Here is a 21,714-nt window from a genome sequence, read left to right as displayed (position 1 = left end):
ATAAAAATTTGTGTAGACATAAACGACTGTTGTTTAACAGAAAATACTTAAATAAAGTCGAGTCCTCTGTTAATAACTCCAGAAAATTCTGGAATGAAATCAAAGGGGTATTAAATAAACCTAAATCAGAGATTATTATATCATTGGACAAATGGTATGATCACTTTAGTAATTTATTTTCGAATACTGTAGAAAATAACCATGTATGTGACAATGTATGTGTTACTTTTGATATAGATACAAATTTTGATGATATAGAACAGTTAATTTTTAACTCTGAGATTACTAATGAAGAGATATTACATAGTGTAAAAGCGTTAAATATAAATAAAGCGTCTGGAGGTAGTCTTGTACCCCATCAGTTAGTGTATGGCGTACATGTATTGTTACCATTTATATTTTATTTTATTTTATTTATTTTATTTCAGTCTCTTCCATTTACAAACTATAAGTATATACAAATATACAACACAACATTAAAACATATGTAAATGGCCATTCAATTTTAGATTATAAGAGACATATAAAACGGTAAAAAACAATACTACAAACATTAAAATCCACCAGATGACTTAAAACAGTACACACAATATATTTATATGTATAAGCATGAGTGTGCTCGTGTGTGTAAATGCATGTGTGCTTGTGTGTGCTTTTTTGTGTGTGATTGTTTGTGCGTGCTTGCGTGTGTTGGTGAGTGTATATCCATTACTTAAAAAGTATACAGACAAGTGTGTGTGTGTGCGTGTGTGTGTGTGTGTGTGTGTGTGTCTTTTTTTTTGTGTGTGATTGTTTATGCGTGCTTGCGTGTGTTGGTGAGTGTATATCCATTACTTAAAAAGTATACAGACAAGTGTGTGTGTGTGTGTGTGTGTGCGCGCGCGCGTGTGTGTGTGTGTGTGTGTGTGTGTGTGAATCTGATGAGATAAAGTTACCTCAGAGTGTACTAATACACTAAGTGTGGAAGTCAAATCCATATTTAATGAATACGTGACAGTCACATTCCATAAAATATTAAAACACCATTTATATAAACCGTACTCTACCAATGATACGTATTTATTATAACAGTTGGTACTAAAAACCATACTAATTGACATAGTTGGTACTAAAAACCATACTTATAGACAAAAGATAGATTTGTGAAGTTGGCACTAATCCTGCCTGGTTCACTGGTTCATGTCTAAAAGGTTGTAATAAGAAAGTTAAAGTAAAAAGAATACTAAACAAAGTATTTAAGATAGTGGATAATACTTCAGATCAGATCTAGAGCAACATGGTTAATACCAACTTCCTAAATAACAATTTACCCTCATAGCATTCAGAAAGAGATTTAAACTAATCAAATTTAGTGGAAAAAAAGACTGAAATTCTATGTAAAATTATTTATTTACGACGGTATAGAATTTTACAACAGGTTTTGGCAACAGATCTTACTAACAATGGGTTTGTAAATAGATATTTCAGTTGTTCTTGTTCTGGCAAATTCTTGAAATTTTCATTGTTTTTAACTACATAACTGAAAAGAGACTCCCTTAAATCATTATACAAGGAACATTTCAAAATAACATGTTTTTCATATTCCACAATATTTGGACAGAACGGGCAAATTCTATTTTCAACTTGTAAATTTTCATATCTACCACTCTCTATACGTATTGGTGCTACACCACATCGACATTTACATAAGGCAGACATATGTTTTCTTGGCAGAATAATTTTACAATAATCTTCAACAATAAATTCAGATTTAAATGTACAGTATGTCCTTAATTTATTGTTGCCTTTACCACTATTACTAGTTATTCTATTAATACCATTAAACCAATCTTGAACATATTTTTCCATAATACATTTCTCAATGTTACCAACAACGTTTGACTTACACACATAACCCATTATATTGAAAGTAATATTGAAGTGCCCCGGATTTTGATCAACTTTTTACATGACCTGTTGTTATCATTATGAACCGGTTGTTCAGACGGTTATAAAATAATACTTGAACACTAATTTATTATGCTGAAACACTACTTTACACTTGAACACTAGTCAAAACTTGAACAAAGTGAACATTTACCTTTATTTTTCATAGTGTTTTAGGTATTCAAGATCTCCATACTCGTGCGAAGCATGTGGCAATTCACCATACATAAAATATGTATTCTGACCAGAAATATTTATCGGGCAGTCTACACATTAAACAAACAGTGATTGCCTTTATCTTTCCTGTCTTTTTCATAGTGTATCTGTTGAAATATTCCAGATTTTCCTTCCTGACATTAGGTCGAAGCCACATGATTCCGGGATATCCTAATCTTTCCAAGTGTTTACGCTTATTTCATTGTTATTCCATAAAGTCTGTTAAATATGTCGATTCCTTCGTAAACTAGGGTATTGAACCTGTATTTTAGCCAGGTGTCAGTGTTTAAATCCACGTTTAAATCATTTTTAAAACGTAAAAACATGTTATTGATTTTTACAAATCCTACTGTATACGCCATTTTATCTCTTGCATTGTGGGATAGTTACGGCCGAGTAAATCGCTTAGTCATCGATATTTCGAGAATACAACCTCTCTATTTTACCTATACAGTAGTTTGATAAAGGTTGTTACCGTAGTTACTACAATATTCAATGTTAAACTTAGTCAGTTGCATTTTTCATTAGATTTTAGCGGCCATTTTCTTGTCAGAATTAATACAGTTTTCTCTACCAATTCTGGGTCAAAGTCGTTTTGGGTAGCGGACATTCTACCAATCTTCGGTCAGCACTACCTAGTCCGGGTAGCAGCTACCCACTTTGGGTCAGTCTACCACTGCTTAGTATATAAGCTGCCCAATTTTTGGTCACCAGGAGTCTAGCTTTCGAACCTCTTGAGCATACATCCTACGTTGTTATTCCCTGTTTTATCACGAATAATTCAGATGTAAGCAAAATAAATTCACGAAGTAAAGAGCCGTTGAAGTAAATTGCTTAGACCTGGGATCATTGTTATTTTAACTTATTTCTACAGACTTTTACAACATTTTGATATATTTTTAAAGAAACAGTGCTTCGAATTGTTATTTGTGTACAGTAAACTCTGGTATTATTGTCACAACGGTTATTATACTGTTATAGAAACTACGCGTTTTGTGAAATGCTGTTATGCAACTACACGGAGATCTTGAAATACGCTCATTATATTTATTAGGTCTAGTCAATGTATTCTTATCAACGTTATACAATTCATAGAAAGTCGTATTTTATGAATTAATAGACTAATCTGAAGTTAACAGAATCCAGTTATTGTTCTCTATAGATTTACCTAATCTATAAAATAAAAGTTAATTAAACTATTACATCAGTGTTGTTGAATATTTATGCAGATATTAACCAAGGTTATGGAAAGCCAACATTGTCCTCTGTTGTTTCCTGTGCCTAGAAGAAATAACTTAACAGGTCGGCAAAATTAATAAACCTTAGTACTACTGTGTTTACCAGTACCAACTACCGTACTTACTCTTACTTAGATCAAGCCAGCTACCGTATTTAACTGAACTAGACTCAGCCAACTACCGTATTTGCCCAAGTTAGATTGAGTCTACTACCGTACTTACTCTTACTTAGATCAAGCCAGCTACCGTATTTAACTAAACTGGATTCAGCCAACTACCGTATATGTCCAAATTAGATTCAACTGACTACCGTATTTACTCTAAACTATATTCAGCCCACTACCGTGCGGACTGTAACTCAAATTTACTCAAGCTACCGTACTACCCCTATGAAAAGTAAACCGGCATAATTTACAAAGATCGTTTGACAGATAGCCTGTTTGTTCATAGCCAGTATTCGGAGACCTCTACCCCCTGGATCGTAACAATATTACACTCTTGGAATTTCTGTTTCACACAGTAAAACCAATTTTTGCACCGAACTTTAGAACTAGCCCAGACTGCAATCCGTTTATTAACTCTTGTCATATCGGTGTTACACAGACGACACACAAAGCCCGCGACAGTTTTCCATTGACGGACCATTGTAGGAGTCCAGGCCATCTCCCCCGAAAGAGCCAAATTAGGAGAATACCTCCCTACTCCCAAATAGAACCGCATGGCTCTATTGTGAACAGCATCAATACAAGAAAATGACCTGTACCCCCAAATGGCCGAACCATAACTAATAACTGGCCACACTACAGTATCGTAGAGCTTTGTGAATACGTCATATGGAACCCCACCCATCACTTTACATTTGGCTATGAAAGTCCAAGAGCACGGCTTGCACTTTGTGCTACAGCTTTAACCATAACATTTAAGTCCAGATGTTCATGCATTAAATCAGTCATTATACCACTACACAAAAAGGGCAGTTATAGCAACCCTGATAATTACAGGGGTATAGCATTACTAGATGTTTTAGTAAAGTGTATATATCAATAATTACTCAAAGACTTACCTTTTATGTTGAGGCTTATAACAAACTCTCGGAATCCCAAGCAGGTTTTAGAGCGGGCTATACTACAGTTGATAATGCTTTTATTTTATATTCCATTGTTAATAAATACTTATGTATGAAAGGGAAACCTGTATATGTAGCTTTCATAGACTTTCAAAAAGCTTTTGATTCAGTTGATCGGTCGATTTTGTATGATATATTAAAACGAAATTGTGTAAAGGGTCACTTATATAAGTCAATACAAGGCATTTATTCATCAGTCAAAGCATGTGTAAGAACCAACGAGGGTGTGTCAGACATATTTACATGTCCGGTTGGTTTACGTCAGGGCTGTAGCCTAAGCCCCGTTTAATTGCAATGTTCATAAATGAACTTTATTCAATGTTATGTGAAGATAACATCAGAGGGATTCACTTATTTCCAGATATTGCTGAAATTTTTTTTTGCTTATGTTTGCTGATGATATTGCTTTGATTTCTGATACTGTTGTTGGCTTACAAAAACAATTAAATGTTTTATATCAGTTTTGTTTAAGGAGTAAATTAATTGTAAACATCACGAAATCAAAAGTACTTGTATTTAAACGAGGTGGAAGGTTGGCGAGAAGAGAAAAATGGTTATATAATGGCAAACAGCTTGAAATTGTCAATGGTTTTACTTATGTCGGTATATTCTTTACAAACCGATTATCAATGTATAAAATGGCAGAGGCCATGTCTGTGAAAGCGAAGAAGGTACTTATGTACATTTTTAGTTCTCTTCAACATTTATCTTGTCTGCCATATAAAACGTTTTTTAAAGTGTTTGATTGCATCTATTATGTTATATGGTTCTGAACTTTGGGGTTTAAAACACCCACAATGCGTAGAAACAGTACAGGTGTATGCTTGCAAACGATTTTTGAATGTATACAACTCTGCATGTAATGATGCTGTACTTGGGGATACAGGGAGATATCCTATGCACATATATGCTTCAAAACGATGTATTAAATATTGGTTAAGATTACTTAATCTTCCCAAAGATAGATATACAAGATTGTGTTATGAAATGCTTATGTATTATGACAATATAGGGTATGAAAATTAGGTTACTGATGTTAAGCGTAACTTATACAGCAATGGGTTTGGATATGTATGGGAAACACAAAATGTTGCAAATCCAAGGTTATTTTTAATTCAGTATGTTCAAACTTTAAAAGACCAGTTCATACAAAACTGGCAGTCAAGGTGTAGAGACAATATTAAACTACAATACTATTGTAACTATAAATATTGTTTTGGAGTTGAAAAATATATTATTGCAATAGATGTTGAGAAATTTAGAAATTGTATGGCAAGATTCCGTAGCTCTTCGCATTAATAGGAAAAGGTAGACATTATAACATATCTAAAGAATATCGAGTATGTCTGTACTGTGAAACTGTACTGGAAGATGAATATCATTTCATGTTATCATGCCCTTTATATGCTGATATTCGTACAAGATATCTACCTATGTATTATTGTCAATATCCAACCCTAGAAAAGTTTTTTGCTTTGATGTCAGACGAAAATGTGAATTTAAAGGCCTAGATTCACTACTATATAAGTGTCCCCCCCCCTCCCCCCTGAAAATATACAACTCCCACCTTATCTGCTGCTTATCAGCGATTATGTAACAGTAACTGATCAGAGGGCAATTAGCACAGCAGGGACCCCATCTAGACCATGAAGATGTGTGCAGTGGAGTTGAAAGAAATTAATTTTTCTTCAGTGAATGTGGAATGATAATAATAATAATTATTATTTTGATATTATATAGATGATAATAACTATTACCTTAATGTTATAATAATAATAATAATCATCATTATTATTATATTACATATAGGATGATAAAAGATACAGTAATAAATTTGAAAATAATACTGATAATAAAACACAAGTATAGTGAAAACTTCATGAGTTCTTTGTGCTGACAAATAAATTAATATAAAATTATTGTGTTCCATCTACACTCAATTTTCATTTTTAGTATGTTGCTTTTCTTTGTAACTTTGAAATGTACATACTGTTTTCAATTTTAGACAAATGTTATCTTTAGACAGAATTTGAAAAAATAAAAACTTGCATATTTCTTTAAGTAAGTTTCTCATTATTTTATCAGTGTGAAAATAAGTTTCTGATTATTTTATTATTGTGTTTGATCATCAATATATTTCTTTACATAGGAATGCCAAAAAAATCCTAGTAAAACTTTAATGTTTTTAATTATTCATTAATTTAAAATAAATTACATTGTTTCCCCTTCTCACTAATTGATACACTTGAAAGGTAGACTGACTCTCCAATAAACAATGATCCTTGTTTATTGGAACCATACTGTGATGGTCATTAGCCCCCAACTGTGCTGGTGAGGACAGAAATCCCTTGGCCCACTGCCAAAATCTAGGCCTTTAATTAGAAAAGTTGCCATGTATCTTTACTACTCTTTTAAAGAGAGGGACAAATAATTAGAAATGTTCAGTTAAATATGACTTTTGATATGTATTGTTAACTTTAATACGTCATCATGGTTTAACATTGACTATGTCGTCTAGCTGTTTATGTCATAACCTCATGCATTATGTTTATTTCATGTTGTATATATTGTATTTGGGCCGGAGGCCAGATAATCCAAATAAATTGAATTGAATTGAATTGAATTGAACATGTATATGAAGTTTGTTTGAAAAAAATCTAAAATAAGGAATGATTTTTTTTTTTGAGGTGGGGGGTGGGGGGTGTCGGGGGATAGGGGGGAGGTGTATGATCAAGGTAAGGGGGTGACCAGGTGTGGGTACACAACTTCACATGTTTACAATAAATGTTCATGGAAAATAATGAAAGAAATTTAATGAAATTCTACCAAATAGTAAGTTTGTTATGTACAAATATGTGGATTTTTATAAAATTAAAGGGCAATAACTCTTAATTTACACATACATCCGAATGAAATTGTGTGTACACAACCACATTATGGTGATCTAAATTCTGTTTAAGTTTCATAGTTCTAGGTCAAATATATCAAAAGTTATGATGCCGAAATTGCCATATTTATAGTACCCTATATAGTTAACACTAGAAACTTCTAAGGGCCATAACTCTGGTGTTACTTGGGCAATCTGACTGAAACTTGACGGGCCGCAAGAACTCATAGTGGTGAACGTGTACATGAAGTTTTAAATAAATATTCCAAACCATTTCCTAGATATGGCTCCGGACGGACGGACGGACGGAAAGACGGACGGACAACGCCAAAACTATATCCCCCCGACTTTCGTCGGGGGATAATAATTGAATTTACATGTAACATAGATTGTTATGGAGGATGAGTCTTATACAAACAATACATGGAAGTATCATCTGGATATGTAGAGCTAAAAGTTTACCACTATTTACAATAAAGATGTTCTCAGTATAAATGCATGATAAATGAATTTAGACAATTTTTTAATAATAACTTGTTTATCACTATTGAGAAGTTCAATAAATTTCATTACATTTGGCCTTCTGTAATAATATGATTTTACAATATGTTTTTCTTATATTCTCATACAATGGGCACACTATGATCAAATGGTATTCGTCTTCTATATCTCTGTTCTGACAAAATATGCAGTAACGCAGATTTCTATCTGTTCTATTTCTAGAGTAACGACCTGTTTCAATTGCTAACTTATGCGAGGATAGTCTTAACCTAGCTAAAGCACTCCTATATTTAAACGGTAATAAATCTAAATATTTTTCAAATAGAAAACTAGTTTTAAAATTTTTGTACATAGCTAATGTTCCACAATCGTTCATACGTTGGCACCAATTCTGCTTAAAAGTATCTAATACACGTTCTTTAAACGCTAGGTGGAACTTATCTAAGTCTACCAACGTTGGATTATTCCATACATAGGAAAAACCAAAATTGTCTAAAAGACATTTCACCTGATAAGCCCAATTATTTCTATAAGTTTTACTAACAAGAAAGCATTCATACAATTTGACTAATAAAATATTTGAAGATGAAACAATTTTACCCCAGTACTTTATTATTCGTACATATCTATTTATATATAACGGGTAACGCCCTAGTTCTCCATATACACCTATATTGCTAGACGATGTTTTGACATTCAGTAAAGATTTGCAGAACTTAAGGTGAATACCTTCAATTTCTTTCGATTTTCCAAACCCCCATATTTCACAACCATAATTAAGAGTAGAACCAACAAAAGCATCAAATAAATGACATATAACACTGGGTTTTAAACTTAAACCTTTAATATTATTCATTAACACATTTAAAGCTTTGAGCCCTTTACCAGCCAAGGTTTCTTGATTTAACACAAACGTACCTGTATAATTAAAAACTATCCCAATGTAATTAAAATTATCAACAATATCCAGTTCCTGATTATTGTAATGCCACTTTTCATTATTTTTAACTGGACCCCGCTTTCTAAAAACCATAATCTTTGTCTTTAGAGTATTTACTTCAAGTCCCCATTTGTTACAGTATGTACTTAAAAGATCTAGACTATTTTGCAAATCGACCACAGTATCTCCTAAAATGACCATGTCATCTGCAAACAACATAAGTATAAATGTGATATCATCTAAGCTTAAGCCACTGTTGGGCTGTTGTTGTAAAAACAGTTCAAGATCATCAACAAATAATGAAAACAGCAAAGGAGACATTACCTCCCCTTGTTTTAATCCTACACACATTCAAAATACTCAGAATAGGAACTACGACCTTTAACACAAACCTTTACTTGTGAATACATATCTCTAACAATGCTTAGTAATTTTCCATCAATGCCTAATTTAAACAATTTTTGCCAAAGACCATTTAAATAAACAGAGTCAAACGCCCTTTTCATATCTACCATACAACAATACAAACGGTTTTAAATTTTTCGTTTAAAATCTTCTGTATAATAGCATTTAACACAAACGCAGCATCAACAGTGGAACGACCCTTGCGAAATCCAAACTGCGCATCGCTGAAAATATCATTATTTTCTACCCAGTCGCTAACACGCTTATTTAAAATTCCAGTGAATATTTTTGATAAACAACTTACAAGCGTTACGCCTCTGTAATTCTGAACATTGCAGGGATCGTTCTTTTTAAATACAGGCACAATTATGCCCCTGGACCACTCCACAGGAAAATGTCCAGAATTCAATACAGCATTGAATATATCAACTAAATGAGATGACAATATATCAAAACACTCTATGAAGTATTCATTTATCAGATTATCATTACCATGAGCTTTATTTCTTTTCAACCTTTTAATAACATATTCAATTTCTAATACAGTAATTGGACTATCTAATTCCTCGAATCTACAAGCATTGTCTTCGAAATTATTTTCCGAACAAAAGCGCTTAGCTTCATTATTAACAACATTTTGTATATCAGTTTGCAAGCCTGAAAAATATTTATAAAAATCATCTACAGAGATGGAACTATTTGATTTCTTTTTATTTTTGCGAAACAGTCTCCAAACATCCCTTGGTTTTGAATGACGTAAATTTTCTAATTCTTTCACTTTACCATATTCAAACTTTTTTCTCTTCGTTTTGACTAAACGTTTATAAATCGATTTCAGTCTAAGCATATTTAACCTATTTTCATCTGTTTTGATTCTATTAAATAATGTAAGAGCATCAAAATATTCACATTTAGCTTGACGACAGTCGTTATCAAACCATTCAGCCTTTTTGCATATTTTATTATCAACCCGTAACAATGTAATTTATTTTAAATTAATGAATAATAATTATTATTGTTAACTTTTAAAGTTATACTAGTTTGGGGGGTTTTTTTGGCATTTTTTTGTAAAGAAAAATATTTGTTGATCAAATACAATAGTAAAATAATCAGGAACTTATTTTCATAAAAATGAAATAATGAGAAAATTACTTAAAGAAATATGCAAGTTTTTATTTTTTCGAATTCTGTCTGGAGAATTGTGATATTTCAGAAAAATGTGACTTTCACTCATCTAAAGCTTGCAGTATACTGTAAATAACATTTGTCTAAATTAAAAACAGAATGTGAATTTTAAAGTTACAAAGCAGAGCATGAAAAAAGTCCCTTTTGGCAACATACTGAAAATGAAAATTGAGTATAGATGGAACGCAATAATTTTATATTCAAATAATGTTGATTACATGGATACAAGAAAATCAATTTCCAATTCGAAAAATATTGATTGTCAGCACAAAGAACTGAAGAACTGAAGAAGTTTTCACTATTATACTTGTGTTTCATTATCATTATTATTTTCAATATTATTACTGTATCTTTTATTATCCTATATGTAATATAATAATGATAATAATAATAATTATTATTATTATTATTATTATTATAACATTAAAGTAATAGTTATTATCATCTAATATATAATATCAAAATAATAATTATTATTATTATCATTCCACATTCACTGAACAAAAATTAATTTCTTTCAACTCCAATGCACACATCTTCATGGTCTAGTTGGGGTCCCTGCTGTGCTAATTGCCCTAATCAGTTACTATAACATAATCGCTGATAAGCAGCAGATAAGATGGGAGTTGTATATTGGATTTGGGGGGAGGGGGCACTTACATAATAGTGAATCTAGGCCTTTAAGCATAAAAATAAAAAGAAAATTTGTTTATTTTTCGTGAATATGGAATATATCTCACCTCAAAGTGAGAAAATGTTCACATTTTCACACGCGCTACGCGCTCGTGAAAATATCTGAAGTTTTCTTTCACATAACTTGAATGTACTTGAAAGGATGCAAATGCGATTATCTTAGGTATAAATGTTATATACGAATGTTGTTGTTTGCCCTTGAAGACCAAGTCGCCATATTTCAGTCATTATGTTTCTATTTACCAAACCATGCGGGCAAAAATATACATATCTGCTTTCCTTACAAAAGGGACACTAATTGCACCGCTCCTCTGATATTGGTATGGGGATGTTTTATAAATCTTAATAGATTTATTAGGCATTTACTGTTGCACCTAATACATCTAAATTCCCGTATCTTTTGACACGATATCACCAAATGGTCTACTTACATACAAACTGCCTAGAACAACATATGTCCTAACCCAGCCAGCATTCTATATCGGCCCGATATCAAACCGACGTCGTTGTCTATAACGGCCCGATATCGGCTTCAATATCGGCTGCAAATAGGAATGGTGTCGGCCCGACGTCGGCAGACGATATCGGGCCAACATCATAATGACATCGGTCCGACATTAGCAAACGATATTTGGCCAACATCAAAATGATATCGGCCTGATATTGGTAGATCATATCGTTGTCGCGAAACAGTGTGACACGCAGTGCTTCATCAAAGTTTTCTTTAAATATACACTTTATAAATTCTCAGAGAAATTTACTTGAAAACAGATATGTCTCGCATCATGTGTATGATGGTTATTTGATTTTATTGATATAATAGTTTTCACAACTATATACTACATGTTTTATACAGTTACGTACGTTTCTGTATATTCTAAACACTATTAAAATTGTTCAATTAGAATTTTAAACATATTTAAATTTTCATTATTTTGTAAATATAAATATTTCTACGGCGGCATTCTACATAAAATAAAAATGCATCTTAAGTATAACCTCCCTTTATTACATATAAAATTTTGATAAATACCGTCTACAAATTTTGTTTGGAACCTAGTTTGATTAATTCTGGCATACATCATATTTGCTTAATAAATTAGCACACATAAACAATTAGATTACTTTTTCACGTTTATCAATAATATTTTGAAAAATATTGCTATATTAGGGAATCCAATATCGGCCCCATGTCAATCCGACTTAAGAAATAGTTACACTGATTGATGCCGATCTACTGATTTTAATATTTTGCGGCAGTCCAATGGTCCGATCTCGGCGATATATGATCATTTTGTGTCGACTCGCCGTAAAACCTAACTCACTCACTCACAACGGCCCGACGTCGGCCTTACATCGGCACATTTTGCCGACATTCCGACAGTATACCTATATCGGGCCGATATAGTCTTGCTGGCTGGGAATCTCTTATTTCGTAAAAATGACTTCTGAAGTCGTTCTGCTGAAACATTAATAGATTTTAATTCATATCTTACGGATTTGAAACTTCATCCGCCCCTCAAACATCTGAACGAACCAAAACGGCAGCCATATTGAATTCAGCTCCGACAATGTTTTTGACCTTCTGATATTCTTGTATAAAACAACAATGAAATAAACTCTTACCTACGCAAAACTCAAAATTCATCCTCTTGAATAAACCAGCACATGCTTTATTTCCACATTATTAAACCATTTCACTCTGGCAACTACATGTCCAAAGCGCTGAAAATTTCACTTCCAGTCCCAGACTCAGGTCAGAGATACTTTAAAGTTTAATCACTAAGTTTACACTGATCCAAGAATTATAATTGACTGATCCAAGAATAATAATTAACACAAATACTTTTGCTTGTAATTAATAAAATGTGCATGCCTTAAATTAGACATAAATCAAGAATAAGTATACATTGACAAGTGTATTGTAAACCTTTCCAAGAATCGATCTATGTAAACATTGTGATGTCATGATGAACCTTTCAAAATAACGTCATTCAGTGCTATTATCTGTGTGATAAATATCCCGCAATCCCGTTTTTCCAGTCTAGGATGATACTGCTTGATTTTAATTAATCAGCCATCGTAAAAAAATATCGTACAAAAATATCGTGATATCAGCCCTAACCGGGAAACGACCGCGGAACGTACAGTTAATGTGAATAGAGAGTTTGAGATTTCAACCTTCGCCTTCCCCTTCAACGTCTCTAATATATATTTGGGGTAAAACTTCGCCGATATAAGTGTATTTTATTTATATCAGACGTTGCTACTAAAGTTTTCCGTGTAATATCAAGTAGGCCTAAGACTTCTCTTTATTACTATGTGAAATAAAAAGCTTAATTTCAGGATTTCTGCTTATTAAGTTATTTGATTATCCATATGTATAATTAGACTAAATTTGATGCGAAACACTATCAACAAGTATGAGAATAATAAGTTTTGTATGGCTAATGAAGTTATTAACTGATTTTGAGAAACTTTGAGATTTTATTCAAACTTTAACTTCTACGGCATATTTGTGTCCCCAGGCGGTATCGATTATACCAGATGGGCCTTTTTGTCGTATGAAGGGAAGTTTTAAACGTCCGGAGATGTGATATCACGAAAGTCAAAACTTAAGTCTTTTTTGCATCTACTCTGTCCACATACTCTGCATCAAAGACTGAAATCTGGATGGAGGCACATGGCATGACAGTCATTTTACTTGAAAAATGAATAATAACGCGCGATTATCATTTGGTGGAACATATTATTTCCACTTCCAGGTAAAATCAATCCGTTTCTGTCTTACACTTAATACGACAATTGCATTTTAATTATAAACATAAAATGGTACTAGTAAGACGGAATATTCTTCTGAAGTATCAGACAATTTCAGATCTATGATATCATGATGCGAGAAGTGTCCTGTTAGTGGTATTGGATAACTCCATTCTTTACATGCACGGACCCAAAGCCTGGTAAAGGGGCATTGTGGGCCCCCCCCCCCCCCCCCCCCCCACGACACTATGATTCTTACATTTTACAAAGAAAATCGGTCTTGAAACTCAGTGCGACTTCCGTAATCGCACTAATATCCATGCGATGATTATATTAATTGAAATGTTTTAATTTAATTTTCATTTTAGAAACCTCTTGTAAAAGTCCTGCCCTTTCGGACTATTGATATCAAAATGCACGAAAAAAACGATCATAATTACGGATAAATTGAATGGGCGGATTAAAAGAAGTAAGGTTCATCCTAAAGTTTGAAATCTCAAGGAATTTTAATCGAACTTCAACTTTATACGTTAACTTCGCAAAACGTTGAAGGGGAAGGCGAAGGTTGAAATCTCAAACTCTCTATTATTATTTAATGAACTTTCCGCTGTTGCAGGACAGAAAGAACAGATGCGACTGGAACATGAAAGACAAAGACAGGAATCTATTCGTCGGTATGAAGAACGTCAACGAGAGGAGGAGGCTATGAGGGAACGCGAACGGATGAAGCAAGAGGAGTTCTATAGAGCACAAGAACAAAACAGGCGAAGAATTGAAAAACAGGCTAGAAGAGATAATGCAAGGTACCAACGACAAATAAATAGGTTAAAAGAAGAAAATCGAGATGATCGCGAAAACTGGCGGCGTCAAATGGAAGATTTAGGAGGAAATAGGAATCGTGAAGGGTATACCTCCACTTTCGTGTTTTACGGTGATGGTGGTGGTGGTGGTGGGAATGATGGGAATGATGATAACTATTATGATGACTATGATGCTTATTGCGATTCTGATGATTGGTGTTATTGAGGTGAAACTCGTGTTGGCCAAATAATAATCAGTAAATCACATCACCGTATTAAACACATACGCACGCACTAATGATGACTGTATAAGTCTACTGTAGTTTGTATTTATTGTCCTTCTCATTCCATTTTGTATTGAAGTCACCCTTATAGGCTTTTACGAATCAATACTTCTGTCTAAATATAGATGACTTATTTCTTTATTTGTAAGCGTCCCATTTACATTTTAGTAAATACCAAATCCTATAAATATTTGTAGTAAACACCAAAGCCTTTAGTAGAAATTATTTAAAGCACTGACTAGCCATCATCTTTTGCAAAGTGCCTGTGTAAAATATAAATGTTTTGAAAGAAAGTAATCGACTAAGATGCCTTTAAAATGATGAACACATTAAACATTTACATGTTCTGTTTTTAAATAATATCGCTTTCACTTCTTTTGTTGTTTCTCATAAACTCTGTAACAAAAACTACTTGTCAGTGAGGTGAGAGTATAAAATAACTGCAGACATCTGTTAACGAACTAAGTAGAAGATCAGTGTAAGTAATGTTTATATACGTTTATTTGAATAAGGATGAAACTTACCTTACTTAAACAACTCCAACTTGTTTATAGCGGTTATCAAGGAGACTGACATGTGACAAGCCTTTAAAACATAGACAATTATTAGACAATTGTACTTTTTAATAATCGTGATTTTTTTGTAAAATATTTCGCTCAAAGTAAAAGACCTTAATACGCATATGTGAATCGAAAATGAAGCAAGAGTAGAGATTGCATAGAAAATTATGAAAATAACTTGTAATCACCTGTAATATTTTCACGTTGGCGTAACTACAAGTGAAAATGTAAGATATGTTGTATACCCGAAAGGTGGGCTCAAAACACTTTACATGAACCGTAATGTAATTTTATGACTCTTTGTTTGCAAATTGTTATAAGCGCTGGTTATCCCGAATTAAACTTGCAACTGATATCTCAGGTATTGGTCATTTTTATAGGTGAAAACATGCATTATTTGCATTTAATGGCTTATTATACAGCTGAAACTGTAAACCCCATTTTTTTAAATATCATTGACGATTATAACATAACAATGTATAACAACACACCCTATAAACGACTGTATTCCCTCTCTTCCTCTTGCGAGTGATCACAACAATAAACAGACACGCAAAAGGTAAGAATCGTCTTCAAATTCATTATTTGGCTTTACACTGTATGTGTATTTAAGTTAAACGATAAGCCTAACATAAATATGTGTATAATGTGATATAATAGATGAAACTGACAGGTAATGTTTAAAAAATGTTGACTGATCACACTCATTGCATGAAAATTCACTCGACCAAGTCACGAAACTGATGAATATCACGCCAAATTGATTTGTAATCCAATTATTCATGATGTTTTCTGTAATAAGTATGTATACTCCATAAATATATGTACATAAAATGTTTCGTTTCTGTTGCGTTTTTGAATGAAATTAATTTTTATCTAGTCGATGAAAAAACATTTACTGTATACCGACTTGCCAATTTTGATATTTGATCTGAATGCGTATTTGCGAGTGATACTGTATTCCATCTTGCGAGTACAACAGGCGATTTATGAAAAGACGTAAATGAAATAAAAATATGCATACAATTTTTTTTTTGATCAGTCGTCATGTTTATAATGTCATTTAATGTCGAACCCCCCAATGCGATGCTTGAACTAATCCAATGGGGGTGGGTAGAGTGTCTGTGACTCGCTATCCTACTTAATTAAATAATTAATTGAATGCTTCAAAGTCGTTTACATGCAAGTGTTCAGTGTTGGTTTTACACACATATACTATCATAAAATACTAATTAGAAACTGAAAGTATACACAGGGTCCCCACTATATCTTGCAAGAAATTAACCGTCGATTCCCTATGGAAATCACACGAAGAAATGTTACCTTACGATTTCAAAATATTGATGAGATGAGACAGGAGAGGACTATAGGTTGACCCCCGTCTGTCTGTCCGTCAGCAACAAAATGATCCTCTGATTTAAAAAAAAAAACTATTTCACCCGCAAGTATCCTGCGAATGGGCGTATAAATAGAAAAGGATAACGAAAAGATTATCGGAAAAGTCGATTAAGTCCTTATTAGTAATTCAGAGTTTACTTCATGGTAAATCAGTCAACAAGATTCAAAAGTAGTACAAAATAGTTGAACGGCCTAATGGTTTAACTACCCGAATCCCCCTTCCTCAATAATAAAATAAACATGTTATCGTTACAAATACAGCCGTCGTGTTTACTACCTGTCAAGATTTACCACTATTTCTCATGTTAGAAATAATTTACATTTGATAGTGATAACGCACACATGCCGGGAATCTGTCCTTGCGGATTTGGTCGTTTTCATTGCTAGGCCTTGCTCAATCCACTTCCGTTGTTTTAAAAATGGCGTGAGTTGTACCTCGTCTTTGTTTCAGTATGACTGGCAAATTCCGACATTTATATCGAAAGTTGTATGTTATTTGGTAAGTATAAATGTATGAGAAATGATTATCAAATCACAGCGGGTAGTCGTGACCTAGTTTTTGACCCCACTTGACTCAGATTTAAAGTCACCTATACATCACCAAAAACACATTTTGAAAACAGTTTCATTAATAAATGGTCATAACTGTGGCCTCTAGAGTGTTAACTAGGTTTTCCTTTGATTTGACCTGGTGACCTAGTTTTTGAACCCAGTTGACCCAATGTCGAACTGATCCAAGATTTTATTGAGGGTAATATTCAGACCAAGTTACATTAAGATTGGACCAAACTGTGATCTCTAGACTGTTAACAACCTTTTCCTTTGATTTGACCTGGTAACCTAGTTTTTGAGCCCAGATAACCCAATATCGAACTCGTCCAAGATGCTGTTGAGGGTAACATTCTGACCAAGTTTCATTAAGATTGGACCAAAAGTGTGACCTCTCAGTGTTAACAGTCAAATTGTTGACGACGGACGACAACGACGGACACAGTGTGATCACAAAAGCTCACCTTGAGCACTTCTTGCTCAGGTGAGGTAATAAATCCTCATTTTTTCCTCTAATGGCACTTCTGCTTGTAAAATGGGGACTTATTTCATTCGCAGAATGTATTTTCAGTAAAATAAGATAAGTTTCATGTTAAAGTTCATGTGTTTATGGCAAATACAAAGACACAACTACAATAGAGATGTTTACTGTGCGACGCTGTCAAGAAAGCGATCCACAAAGGGTTAGTGGATTCAATCTGGCGCCGTTTCACTCCAAATCACCCCATTTACTGTTCATATGTTCACACCTTATTAATTGCAGTTGCGATTATATATTGGTTTCAATGGTTTGAAATTCTAGAAAATATAGTCTTGTATGCGACACATCGTCGCATTACGGTCTCATGATGGTGAACATTTGTTCCAAGTTATTTCAAACTCCCTTAATGCATAAAGAAGTTATGGCACTGATACGAAAAACAGACCATGTTTCACCTTTAAGTGTCACTTTAAAAAGAAAAAGGAAAATAATAAGATGGACATTAACTACATACGGCCGATGTTTGTATGTAAACTTTGAGAGAGGTAGGTGCAATAGCATTGAAGTAATTGCACGACCAAATATATGAGGACACATATACAAACAGACCGAACGGACAGACCGCATGGTGACTGCTTTATACCATCCTCCTTCAAACATTGTTTGCGGGTTCTAAATATGAAGAACTACTACAGGGGCATAGGAAACGCCGATATTTTAAAAAGAAGTCACTCACAAACAGGCATACAGTCTTTTTACCAAACTCGCAAGCACTTGTACAGTAATTAAGCAAGCGTGCATACAGTCAGGAAATAACACCGAATCTTCTTTCATTTACGGTTATAAACAAATTGGAGAATTTATCAATGATTTGATTCTATTTTACCAAACCAGTATTGTTTCTTTATCCATGAAACAGTGGAATTTACATGTAGGCCATTCTTCAAGCAAGACAATAAGTACTTTTGACGCCGACAATGTACAATTTCTGGACAAAATCAGTGATCAATCGAGTTTTTTGCTATATTCTACCTGTCATCAGACTAACACATTATATACAGAAACAAATCATGTTTAGTTTCCAATAAAGTGTAAATATATATACCTTCAAAGCAAATCAGTCACTTTAAAATGCTGTTTTCCAACTTTTAGCTGTCAGTTTATTGTTTTGATCACTCGCAAGAGGAAGAGGGGGAATACAGTCGTTTATAAGGTGTGAACAAGATTCAGGGTTTATTCGGCAAACTCGGCATTATACATGCCTTTTGCCATTAACAAATATAAAAAGAACACGGCATATTAACAAACAATACCATATATGTAAAAATAAATAGTGTGTATGCATACAATAAACAAACGTATAAATTATAAAAGTATGTTAGGAAACATCCAAACAAACAAAACATATATAACATTTTTTGTGAAATTATGCGGTATTATTTTTTATGTGCATTGACTCTATATTGCGTGGCTTCTTTAATAAACTTAGCTTTCTGAACAAAACAGCTTAGCATTTTTCGAAGACATTAAATTATTAGATTTCTGAATAGTGGGCCATTGTGTATTACCAATATTACCAAGGTGCTTCTTTCTAATATCTGTATATTTACTACAACAAAGAATGAAATGATATTCTGACTCCACAACAATTTGGTTACATATCTTACGTAGTCTGTTACTTCTATCTGTATAGAGAATATTAGGTTACTGTCTTATAAATTTAAATTTATTAAGTGAGTCGGAGAAAATATAAAAGTCGAGGCTCTGCCGAGACTTTTACTTTTTCGTAGACGAACTTAATAAATTTAAATTTATAAGACAGTAACCTAATGTTCTATTTATCCAACCTTCTGGTCTAAAATCATTCTTTAATTAAAATTCAAAATTTGCCACCAACTAGATCTGAGTCTACCTTGCCTTTCCCATGGTCTCACATACCTAATAAAAGCGCGTTTATAAAAATAATTGCGTAAATATGTCTTTTTGCTGCATAAAATAATATGTCTTTTTGCAGTTATTCTCAAAAACAAGATGGCGTCGTTTTAAGAAAAAAATCCAAAAAGTAGTCCGCCAAGCTTTATCAAGTCATTGACCTGATAAAGCAAAATTTATCTGACCCTTTGGTTTTTGCCTTTATTTTGCATGAAGGTAGGATAAATTATTATATCTACTCATCTCAATTTCCAGCTGATGTGAACTTAATCTCATACAAGTAAACTGCTTTCGTAAATCAGTATTTTTTAATTTCACAAATAATCCTCAAAATAGAATGACGTTTTATATTTATAGTAACTTTCCAATTTAGCCATAGCATTTATAGATTCACTCCACTCTTGAATGAATTGATCATTTAATCTGTTTTTCAACAACGGGAAATAGGTCAAATTATTATCAAAGTTCATGCGTGTATCAGTGTAACCAAGGTGATCTATAATGGAGTTAATTTGATTTGACCAGCAAATACCGTAAATAGTTCTACACTGGTCAAGATATATGTCATATAAAGCAGAATCAGGGTTCTCAATGATTTTTAACAAAAATTTGATTGCTCTTATTTATCAAACAACAGACAAAGGCACTACACACCGCATAATTTGGGGTCTGACTTTTAACACCCAAGAGGTATTTACAAAACCAAACATGTAACTTGTCAATTTCTTTTAACTTGTTGACACCCCAAACTTCTGTGCCATAAAGAAAAATAGGTAGGGCCATTGAATTGAATAAAGACAGTTTTGTTTTTACATCCATGTCCACACGATCAAAGGACAGAAGATTAAAACAAGAGGGCCATGATGGCCCTAGGTCGCTCACCTGAGAAACATGCTATAACAGTTTACACCTAGTGATTTCATGAAAACAAATATTTTGTCCAATTTTCATTTAGATTGGACTAAAAATGTGGTGTCTTGAGTTTAAACAAATATTTTCTTAGATATGACCTAGTGACCTAGTTTTTGACCCAAGATGACCCATATTCGAACCTGACCTAGATTTTATCAAGGCAACCATTCTGACAAATTTTCATGAAGATCAAGTGAACAATACAGCCTCTATCGCATACAAAATGTTTTTATTTGATTTGACCTACTGAACTACTTTTTGACCCCAGATAACCCATATTCAAATTTGACCTAGATTTCATCAAGACAATCATTCCGACCAAATTTCATGAAGACCACTTGAAAAATACAGTCTCTATCGCATACACAAGTTTTTTCTTTGATTTGACCTAGTGACCTATTTTTTTTACCTCAGATGACCCATATTCAAACTCGACCTAGATTTTATCAAGTCAATCATTCTGACATAATTTCATGAAGATCAATTGAAAAATACAGCCACTAATTTCCTACTATGCTCAACGCTTTGTGTCCTTTACATTTTCAGCAATATGCTGTAAACCTGAACTGGAAATAACTGCTTGAATAGTGGGGAAAGTTAATTCAGGGCCCACTGCGCAAATAAAACCTACAAGTTTTGCACGAAGTTTGTTTTAATTTTCCGTGTCTGTTTTTCGGAAATAAGTAGATCAGTAGATCCTTCCAGCGATTCATGAGAAGAAGTCGTTTAAAAGGTGTTTCTAATTTTGGCTTTAGCGGCCCCTAAAAGGGGCCAAGAGCCCCGATTTGAATAAATATGGAATAAGACCATATAATGCAGCCAAAACCAAAAATTTGACCCACTTACAATTAGAAAAATCTTAAAAATGTGAATGCTAAATAACATTTCTTAACTTGTTTTATTCAAAAGTCCAACATCTCC

The 21,714-nt window shown here is 33.2% G+C and overlaps 1 protein-coding gene across 2 annotated transcripts in view; it reads left to right on the top strand.

The window, feature by feature from the left end:
* Positions 1-15,876, top strand: part of LOC128547453 (guanylate-binding protein 5-like) — a 32,159-nt gene extending 16,283 nt beyond the window's left edge. For both annotated transcript variants that reach the window (XM_053520357.1, XM_053520356.1), the window contains one exon: positions 14,494-15,876. In XM_053520357.1, coding sequence (XP_053376332.1) covers positions 14,494-14,903 — 410 coding nt within the window. In that variant the 3' untranslated portion in view covers positions 14,904-15,876. The remainder of the gene's footprint in view (positions 1-14,493) is intronic.
* Positions 15,877-21,714: the final 5,838 nt, after the last annotated feature.

Source organism: Mercenaria mercenaria, chromosome 12 (genome assembly GCF_021730395.1).
Source record: "Mercenaria mercenaria strain notata chromosome 12, MADL_Memer_1, whole genome shotgun sequence".
Classification (NCBI taxonomy): domain Eukaryota; kingdom Metazoa; phylum Mollusca; class Bivalvia; order Venerida; family Veneridae; genus Mercenaria; species Mercenaria mercenaria.
Note: the sequence above shows the minus strand (reverse complement) of the source record. Positions and strands in the feature narration are given on the sequence as shown.